General features: G+C 40.7%; 1 protein-coding gene across 1 annotated transcript; it reads left to right on the top strand.

Moving 5' to 3' along the window:
- The first annotated feature begins 1,272 nt into the window (after positions 1 to 1,272).
- On the top strand, positions 1,273 to 10,490 carry IFIT5 (interferon induced protein with tetratricopeptide repeats 5). The gene is made up of 2 exons (XM_040439122.1): positions 1,273 to 1,429; positions 9,029 to 10,490. The coding sequence occupies exons 1-2, from the start codon at positions 1,425 to 1,427 to the stop codon at positions 10,473 to 10,475; spliced, it is 1,452 nt and encodes a 483-aa protein (XP_040295056.1). The 5' UTR covers positions 1,273 to 1,424; the 3' UTR covers positions 10,476 to 10,490.
- Positions 10,491 to 10,734: the final 244 nt, after the last annotated feature.

The raw sequence follows: 10,734 nt of genomic DNA, 5'->3' as shown, positions 1-10,734 counted from the left end.
AACAATAAATCAGATTTTCACTCAGTAATAATAAGTTAACTTTTTTTTGCAGTGATTAATAGTGTTAATCACGAATATTCGAATTTTTTATTTATATCGCGAATATAGGTACTTCGAAAATTCGCGAATATTTCGAATATAGTTATATATATTCGTAATTTCGAATATTCAAATTTATTTTTCTATATTTTTATTTTTTTTATCAGTACACATGATCCCTCACTGCTTCTAGCTTGTGGGCCAATAAGAAGGCTGCAATATACTTGACTTAAGGAGTAGTAGTGTTTGCGAATTTTGCTCTATATTCGTTTTTTCGAATATTCGCTATATTGCTATATATTCTTGTTTTAGAATATTACGAATATTCGAAAAAACTAAGTTATAGCAATATAGCGAATATTCGAAAAAAATCGAATATAGAGCAATTTAGCTAATATAGTGCTATAATCTTCTTTGTCTAATAGTTGTAAGTTGAAAATTCGCAATAAAAATTCGAATCCGAAAATTAGAATTACGAAAATTCGCATATTACACAATCATTACCTTTCCGATTTTTCGAGTAAAGAAAAAATCGTGAATTTTCGAATTTGCGAATATTCGACGAATATTTTACAAAATATCGCGAATTCGAATATGACCCCTGCCGCTCATCACTAGTGATTAACCCTTTTGCAGTCATCATCTGTATAGTACATCCATTTGTTTAATGTCCATGTATTTTCTCTTTTTCATTAGTCTATGTACTTTATGCTGGTTTTAATCCTATATTAATAAAATATATATAACAGCCTTTAGTACGTTGCCTTTCTTTTGGTGCGTCGCGAGTTCCAATAGTGAAGTGGGTAATGTTCACATCTATAGACACGTTTTATTTAAATGGACCGCGCTGCTCCAGGACAAAGCTGAAAAAATCCTCCCTTCCAGATCTCACAGAAATGAGTACAATAAAATAATAATAATAATAATAAAAATTCTCTCAAAAGTGTCCATAGCCTTTGAACTATTTATTTTCAGTGTATGCTAGAGACCATTTTTCAGCATTATTTCTCAGCTGTCTTTCAGCTAAATTGAATGTAAAACTTTAAAAATTAATTAATTTATAAAAAATAATTGTAGTTATGTAATAAGACTCTGTTCTATGACAAGATGATTATAAGGGAATTAGCATGAAGGGGTTAAGTCATTGCAGGAATGAATGCCCTCACCATTGCCTCTTTACTAACAGAGTTGATTTCAGTTTCCATTCCTTGACAAAAACACCCGTCTGTTTCTGTTTCTAACAAGGAGCAGTATCGTTTCTCCCGTCTCCCCTCCTCTCAGCACTGACGGTGTGGGACTATATAAAAGCGCAGAGATCACTGGGTTGTATTCAGAAAGCTTCCTCTCCAGATCTCAGAGAACACAAGGACAGGAGACGTGACAAAATGAGGTAAATACTCTCACTTTTTCCTAAATGTTTTGTTTATTAACCTTCAAGATGCCGTAATTGAAGGGCAGTTCTTTATACCTTGTCAAGTTACAGCTATGATGAAGAAGCATGTATTGTAGATTCGGGTAGGTTGACTAATTTCCACTTAAAGAGGACCTGCCACCTCTACTAACGTGTTGGTTCTAGTAACTACTAGTGATGAGCGGCAGGTGCCATATTCGATTTTGACGAAATTCGCGAATATTCGATAGAATATTTGTTTAATATTCGTTGAAATCGAATATTCGTCATTATTCTAGTTATCGCGATTATTATGCGATTAAAATAATCGCGTATTGCGATTTTAACTTAAGGCAACTTTCCTATTGGTTTGATATCTAGAATTAGCGAAGATGACGAATATGACAAATGTATTCGTCATATTCCTCACAGCTGTCTCTATAGTCAACCTTCCTATTTGATTGCTAGAATTAGCGAAGTTGACGAATAGGTAGCTAAAACGAAGATGTAGAATACTTCGTTATCTTCGTTTTGAGGAATATGACGAATATATTCGTCATATTCGCTAATTCTACCAAGCCTACCATAGTAAACAAGGTCCAAGTTGAAATAGCAATGCGATTAATTCAAGTTATAATAATCGAATTTCGATTTTAACTTAGCACTGCTATATTCCATATTAGGCTAGAATTAACGAATATGGAATTCGCGAATATCCAGTGCTAAGTTAAAATCGAAATTCGATTATTATAACTTGAATTAATCGAATTGCGATTTCAACGTAATTCTCAAATCCGACAGTACATTCTAGTATGGAGACGTTCCCATGGTGATGGGGACGCTCCATGAGCACGGAAGTCGTCAGAAGCGGCAACGGGCACTGACTGGAGCAGCCAGGAAGCCAGGAATCCTAAGGACAGGTAAGAACTACTTTTGGAAAGTGGGAAAGAAAAAAATATAACAATAAAAAATATATATATAAAAAAAAAAACAATATTCGAAATATCGAATTTATAGCACTATATTCGAAATATTCACGAATTAGCGAAGTGCCGATATTCGCAAAAGAAATTCGATATTCGAATATTCGTGCTCAACACTAGTAACTACATGCATCCCTCATTCAATAGCAATTCTGGAGCATCCTTACTGTATGTTGTGCTGTCCCTCTATCATTCTCACTAGAAGTTTGAAACTAAAGGTACAACTGAGTGTTACCACCCCCAAATGGTAACACTCAGTTGTACCTTTATTCTTAAACGTATAGTAGGAATAAAAGAGCAATGACACAGCACAGAGTTATATAAGTAGATGCTCCAGAATTGTAATTTTCTGTGGAATACTATTATTTACTAAAACAGACATGCAAGGAGAAGCGACAGGTCCTCTTTTAAGGCATTTTCTGGAACTTCAAGGGATTGTGCAGTGGGTAAATATTAATGACCTATCCTCAGGGTAGGTCATCAATATCGGATTGGTGGGGGTCCAACTCCTGGTACTGCTGTTCAGCTGTTTAAAGAGGAGGCGGCGCTCGAATGTATGGTCGCTGCTTCTGCTTCAGCATTAAACTGCACATCGTCTCGCCTGCAAATGCAGCACAGTGTAATTACCAATACTTGAATGGGAGGAGTAATTATAATTACACTGCATTGCCTCTGCAAGCGAGACAAGATGCAATGTAATCTTGAGGCGGAAGCAGCGTTCGTGTGAGCGCCGCCTCTTCTTCAAAGAGCCATTGGTGGGGGTGTCGAGAGTCTGACAACGACTAATCAGATATTGTATTGATGAACTATCCTGAGGATATGTTATCAGTATTTACTAGCAGCACAAGCCCTTTAACTACTGATCAATATCAGAGGTCAGGCGTCAGCTGATCAGTTGTTTTCAGGAGCTGTAGCAGCGGAACGAGGCTCCAGAACTCCAAAGCTCAGTACACAGTGTAGTGGCCATGCCTGATTAATGCTGCTTTGCTCCCTATAGTAACCAGGCACAGCCACTCCACAGTGTATGGAGCTTATTAGTTCCAATACCTGGTTCCTGCACCGCAGTTCCTAAAAATAGTTGATCAGCAGATGTACTGGGAGACCAACTCCAACCAATCTGATATTGATGACCTATCCTAATGATTGGTCATCAACAGTTCAGTCCTGGCAAACCCTTTAAAGAACATAGGAACAGAGATTCACTGAGAACTACATTAAAAAGTTTATCAGGCCTAGGAGCCTACAACCCCATTGGTCCTAACCTGTGCTCTATTCAAGACCTTTGGGGGACATTTAATTTAATTTTTTTTTTACATTTGTTGCTGATTTTTCCTGTAGCCTGTTACAGGAGGAATTCAACCCCCCAGAGGTTGTACATCACTGTACAACCTTAATGCAGAGCTGATCTGGGTCTGCTAAGTCCCAGCAGCTCTCGCAGACTCCTGGACCTCAGTGACCACATGACCGCTGGACTGGAGCAGGAAATGACATTGCCGCTTCCTGATCTCTATACACAGCAGTCATTGAGCACAGTGTATAGATCAATAGGGTAGGCAGGGACTGTAAAAAAAAAATATAAATGTCCCTGGCTTCTCTATGGGGAGCCTTGCTGTGACTAACAGCAGGATCCCCACTCCAGCAGCTGAAATATTATCGCGCTGCTGCAATCTCTGAACTGAAGTTTTGAAACGTCCATGCAGAGGTGAAGAACCACTGCCCAGACATTTACAGTATAAGGCCTCAAGAACACGGCCGTTGTGCGTCTGGGACAGATCGAGACCCATTCAACTTGAATGGGTCCGTGATCCGTCCGCACCGCAGCTCCGGATTACGAACCAATTCAACGGCCGTGTGCATGAGGGCTAAGGCTACATGCACACGACAGGCATTAAAAATGGAAACACTGGCAGTTTTTCATATCCATGTGTGCACCACACATAAAATATAAATACATTTTTTATTACATCAAAGAAGACAATAAGATAAAATCATTACACATAATGCAGCATGGACTCACAATATGTTAAGCCCTCCCACTTCTACTGCAAGTACAGCTCCCTACAACATAACCCCTGTAACTACATGATGCGATAATACCCAACCACAAGTGAAATGTGCTCCTAATCAGTAATAAATCAATAATATTTAAAAAATTACCGCACAACTTTACAACACTATCCAGCCACCTATTAGTAATATCCCAAGTGGACAATTGATGATGTGAGTAATGCAATTATTAGAGCAGTTAAAAAAAATGGTATGGGACCATTCAATTATACCATATGCAGGATTTCATAATCTAGCGTGCTAAATCACGCACATATAATACATAGCTCATGGAATAAGCATTAAAAAACAGAAGCATGTAGGGGGAGCGCCGTGATGTACGTTTTGCCCAGCTTCCTCCTGGGGGCTAATCCTAATCCTGATGTCTGCCCTACCTATATACCCCTTTCTAATGAGGACCACATGTGACTTGAAGAAGGAGAATCACCTGTAATTGTTTGGATTCATGTTCCCCAAACACCTTGTCAAGATGGCGTCAACTCTCGCCATAAGGCTCCATTCACACATCCGCAATACCATTCCGCATTTTGCGGAATGGAATTGCGGACCCATACATTTCTACGACGTGCGGCCCCGATCCGAAATCCGCAATAGCGGACAAGAATAGGCATATTCTCTTAGTGCCGGCAATGTTCGGTCCGCAAAATGCGTAACGCACATTGCCGCTGTTTGTGTTTTGCGGATCCGCAAAACACACACGGATGTGTGAATGGACCCTAATACAGCAGTTTTGCGATGACATGTGAACTGCTAGATGTAAGAACGCATCACAGGGCCCCAGTGTCACCCTCCCACAAAACAAACAGGGAGGAGACGACATCGCCGCCCCATTCAAAGAATGCTAGTGTATCCTAGTTACGGCTAACTGGTTCGGGCACACGCGACATAGACGCCATCTTGAAGATGGGCAAACCACCGTCACCCCTGTAAACATATCTATAGCTATAAATAAACCATATAAAATCCTAGAGATATTAATTATGAGCCATAGGGACATGGGAGCAATTAAAATATACACTCTAAATCTTATGTCCTAAATAAGAAATAAAAAAATAAAAAAATAAACCTGGTCTAAAACCTTCCCGGACACCTGTATATCTTATATATATAAAAATGAGTTTCTGTCTGTCTGTCTAGACGTCTGTCTGGACGTTCTTTATGCGCGACCAAACGACTGGACCGATCTTCACCAAATTTGGCACACAGGTACATCAGGTGTCCGGGAAGGTTTAAGACCAGGTCTCAGCTCTCTAGGACGTACCGTTCCTGAGATATTCCCAAAAAAATTAGCCCCCCCCAATACAAGCCTGCAAGTCTTTCTCTTCAAATCCCAACTGCTATAAACACAGTTTTACTCCAGGTTTCCATAACAACCCAGCTATTTTTCCTTACTACTTAAAGGGGCGGGCAATGTGGAGGTCACTATATTTAAAGGTGCGGGTACAGTGGAGGTCACTGTTATTAAAGGGGCGGGCACTGTGGAGGTCACGGTTATTAAATGGACGGGCACTGTGGAGGTCACTGTTATTAAAGGGGCGGGCACTATGAAGGTCCCTGTTAAAGGGGCGTGCACTGTGAAAGTCACTGTTAAAGGGGCGGTCACTGTGAAAGTCACTGTTAAAGGGGCGGTCACTATGAAAGTCACTGTTAAAGGGGTGGTCACTGTGAAAGTCACTGTTAAAGGGGCGACCACTGTGAAAGTCACTGTTAAAGGGGCGGTCACTATTAAAGGGGCGGCGACTGTGAAAGTCACTGTTAAAGGGGCAGTCACTGTTAAAGGGGCAGTCACTGTGAAAATCACTGTTAAATTGGCAGTCAGTGTGAAAGTCACTGTTAAAGGGGCGGTCACTGTGAAAGTCACTGTTAAAGGGGCAGTCATTGTGAAAGTCACTGTTAACAGGGCGGTCACTGTGAAAGTCACTGTTAAAGGGGCGGTCACTGTGAAAGTCACTGTTAAAGGGGAGGCCACTGTGAAAGACACTGTTAAAGGGGCAGTCACTGTTAAAGAGCCGGCCACTGTAAAAGTAATTGTTAAAGGGGCGGTCACTGTTAAAGGGACGGTCACTGTGAAAGTCACTGTTAAAGGGGCGGTCACTGTGAAAGTCACTGTTAAAGGGGCAGTCACTGTGAAAGTCACTGTTAAAGGGGCAGTCAGTGTGAAAGTCACTGTTAAAGGGGCGGTCAGTGTGAAAGTCACTGTTAAAGGGGCAGTCACTGTGAAAGTCACTGTTAAAGGGGCGGTCACTTTGAAAGTCACAGTTAAAAGGGGCGGTCACTGTGAAAGTCACTGTTAATGGGGAGGCCACTGTGAAAGTCACTGTTAAAGGTGCAGTCACTGTTAAAGAGCCGGCCACTGTAAAAGTCATTGTTAAAGGGGCGGTCACTGTTAAAGGGACGGTCACTGTGAAAGTCACTGTTAAACGGGCAGTCACTGTGAAAGTCACTGTTAAAGGGGCGGCCACCGTGAAAGTCACTGTTAAAGGGTCGGCCACTGTGAAAGTCACTGTTAAAGGGCAGTCACTGCTAAAGGGACGACCACTATTAAAGGGATGGTCACTGTTAAAGGGGATGTCACTGTGAAAGTCACTGTTAAAGGTGCAGTCACTGTTAAAGAGCCGGCCACTGTAAAAGTCATTGTTAAAGGGGCGGTCACTGTTAAAGGGGCGGTCACTGTGAAAGTCACTGTTAAAGGGGCGGCCACCGTGAAAGTCACTGTTAAAGGGTCGGCCACTGTGAAAGTCACTGTTAAAGGGCAGTCACTGCTAAAGGGACGACCACTATTAAAGGGATGGTCACTGTTAAAGGGGATGTCACTGTGAAAGTCACTGTTAAAGGGGCGGTCACTGTGAAAGTCACTGTTAAAAGCGCTGTCACTGTGAAAGTCACTGTTAAAGGGGCGGTCACAGTTAATGGGGCAGTCACTGTAATAGTCACTGTTAAAGGGGCAGTCACTGTGAAAGTCATTTTTAAAGGGGCGGGCACTGTGGAAGTAACTGTTAAAGGGACAGGCACTGTGGAGGTCACTGTTAAATGGGCAGGCACTGTTAAAGGTGCGGACACTGTGAAGGTCATTGTTAAAGGGGCGGGTACTGTAGAGGTCACTGTTATGGGGGAAACTGTCGATATCTTTTTATGACACACGGAAACATAAAATGAAATAGATGAAATATAACCGTGCGAAGCCGGGTCCTTCTGCTAGTATATATATATATGTGTGACATCACCATAAAGTGCTAAGACAATTAAAAATGACAGAGCAACAAAGTGCTGAGTGCAAGTACAACGTGAGCGTGCAGGTGAAAAGATTTATTTATATGGCGTGACGAACCAATAAATATTAATGTATATAAAAAGTAGTCCACCTATTAAAAAAAAAACATGATTAAACCTACATTCTAAAAAATACATACATGATTGTGCAGTAAATACAAAATTATAAAAAACATGTGTTTGGTATACTACGAGGAGGCCATGCGATCACTGGAGGAACACAGTCTCTTCAAACAGCAGATCAGTGAGGGTGCTGGGAGTCGATGATATAGTGATAGTCTATCCTGAGGTCATCAATATTCTACTCCCTGAAAACTCTCTTTAATAAGTTAGGTACATCTCAGTCCAGCACAGAGGAGATCAAGACTCACATATAAAAGTTCAGTCTTCATAAATTTACCCCAAAAGAGTAGCAGAGTTTTCTTGAATGGGAAGATCTCTTGTAATTACACTGCGCCGCCTCTGCATGTGAGATGATGCGCAGTGTAATCTCGAAGCAGAAACAGCGTTCATGCGAGTACCACCTCTTCTTCAAATGATTGCTGGGCTTTCCGGGAGTCGGACTCATGTCGATCAGATATTGATACTTGTGAGATCTGCACACCCTCTAGTGGTGGGTGCTCATAGAGGACAAAAGTCAGTCTGTTATAGAAAGGAAGATCTAGGGCACACCAAAGGATTCTTTTTCAAGCGATGCTTTAATACATTTTTGTGCAGTTACATCATTTTGTGTTTAATTTTCATCCAGAATATGTAACAGTATATGGGGCCGTCAAAAGATGTCCCAACATTTCGGTCAATAATGACCTTTGTCAAGGGATCGGACCCATGTGAGGAGCGGGCTCGTCTGGATGGGCCAGATCCCTTGACAAAGGTCATTATTGACCGAAACGTTGGGAGTGGGGCTTCTTTTGACGGCCCCATATACTGTTACATATTCTGGATGAAAATTAAACACAAAATGATGTAACTGCACAAATATGCATTAAACCATAGTTTGAAAAAGAATCCTTTGGTGTGCCATAGATCTTCTTTTCTAGATCAGATATTGATGACCTATCCTTAGGTTAGGTCATCAGTATGTACTCACTGCAGAACCCCTTTAACCTTACAGTTCAGGCAAATTGAACACAACGTTTCTTTATACACTAGATGGCATTATAGAACATTCTGGTTACATACATTTCATGTGACCCATTTGTAATATATTGTGCATTTTATGTTATCAGTTTTTTAATCAGTTACTAACACCAATCACCTCTCATATTATTTATCCCAGTGGATCAGAAAAGGGGACTTTGAAGCTGCGTTTACTACAACTTAAATGCCACTTTACTTGGAAACTTCTTTTAGAGACCATAAACCCTGATGAATTAGCAGACAGATTGTATGATCAATTGACATTCCTTGTCACCAAGAACAAATACATGGTGTACAATCTACTGGCCTATGTGATGAGTCTGAAAGGGGACTACACACAAGCTATTGCCAGTTTAGAGCAAGCAGAAGAAATGATTAAAGAGAACAACCCGGCTGGGACTGATCAAAAGTATTTGGTGACATACGGAAATTACGCGTGGGTGTTCTACTACTTAAACCAGTATGAAGATTCTCAAAAATATATAGATAAGGTGGAACATATTTATAAGGAACTGAAAGATACCACAGACGTAGCTGAAATGTATGGTGACAAAGCCTGGTCATTGTTACACTGTGGTAGGCGATATTATGAAGAATCAAAACAATGTTTTCTGAAGGCTTTGGAGCTGGAGCCAGAAGACCCTGAGTGGAACAGTGGATATGCAACAGTGGTCTTTAGACTGGATAGTTTCGATGGCAGAAAATGTCCTGCTTCAGAATGCAAATCACTGGAGCTACTGGAACGTGCAGTGGAGAAGAATCCAAATGATGCAGTGGTGAAGTCACTTCTTGCCTTGAAGCTTCAAGACCTAAACAGGACTGACGAGGGAAAAATCTATATTGAAGAAGCTATAAATCAAGCTCCAAACCTTCCATATTTACTCCGTTACGTAGCAATGTTTTACAGGAGAGCTGGAATGCTAGATGATGCCTTGCGTGTCCTACAAACTGCAGTAGATCTCATCCCAACTTCTGGATTTCTGCATCACCAAATTGGACTCTGTTATAGGCGAAAGTATTTCGATGAGAAAATGAGGTTTCGAAACAGGAACAGTTATATGAGCCAAATGGACACTGAAAAATTAAATGACCTCCTGCAAAATACTCTGTTTCATTTTGAGAAGGCGCTGGAATACAAGAAAACTTTTGTTTTTGCGTATACAGACCTAGCAAATATGTACTGTGAAGTCAAGAAATATAAAAAAGCAGAGGACACGTTTAAAACCGTTATGGCATTTACTACTCTTATTGATGAGGAGAAGCAGCAGATCTATTACAATTATGGACGTTTCAAAGAATACAACATGAGGTCTGAATCTGAAGCCATCAGCTACTATAAAAAGAGCGTACAGTTTACTTTTTGCACGAAAGAAAGAGAGTTCAGTGCAAAGTCTCTAAAAAGAATTGCTTCAAAGAAGATTCAGAACGATATTCATGATGCTGAGGGTTTCGCTTTACTTGGCTTTGTCCATAAGATGAATGGAGAAATAAATGATGCAATCGATTGCTATGAAAAAGCCTTAAAATATGACCCTCACAATGCGGAATATGTGAGTGAACTCTGTGAGCTGAAGCTGGTGATCTGAAAAAGGAGCGACACAGAAGACAGATCTTGTGTTTTAAAACGTACCATTTTTTCTTTCATAAATCAGTAGAATGGCTGTGCCTCCATGAAACCTATCTACAATACTGTGAACAATTAAATTCTAGACATGAGGCGGGGAGAGGAGGGGGATGCAACTGCAGTGTCTTCTTGAAGGAATGGGGAATAGAAAAGGGAATCTGATTAGTTAGGACTAGGGTTGCCACCTTTTCTTCAAGCCAAACCCGAACACTTTAGCACCT

Source organism: Bufo bufo, chromosome 6 (assembly GCF_905171765.1).
Source record: "Bufo bufo chromosome 6, aBufBuf1.1, whole genome shotgun sequence".
NCBI classification, from domain to species: domain Eukaryota; kingdom Metazoa; phylum Chordata; class Amphibia; order Anura; family Bufonidae; genus Bufo; species Bufo bufo.
The sequence above is the reverse complement of the archived record's forward strand: the minus strand, read 5'-3'. Positions and strand labels throughout refer to the sequence as shown.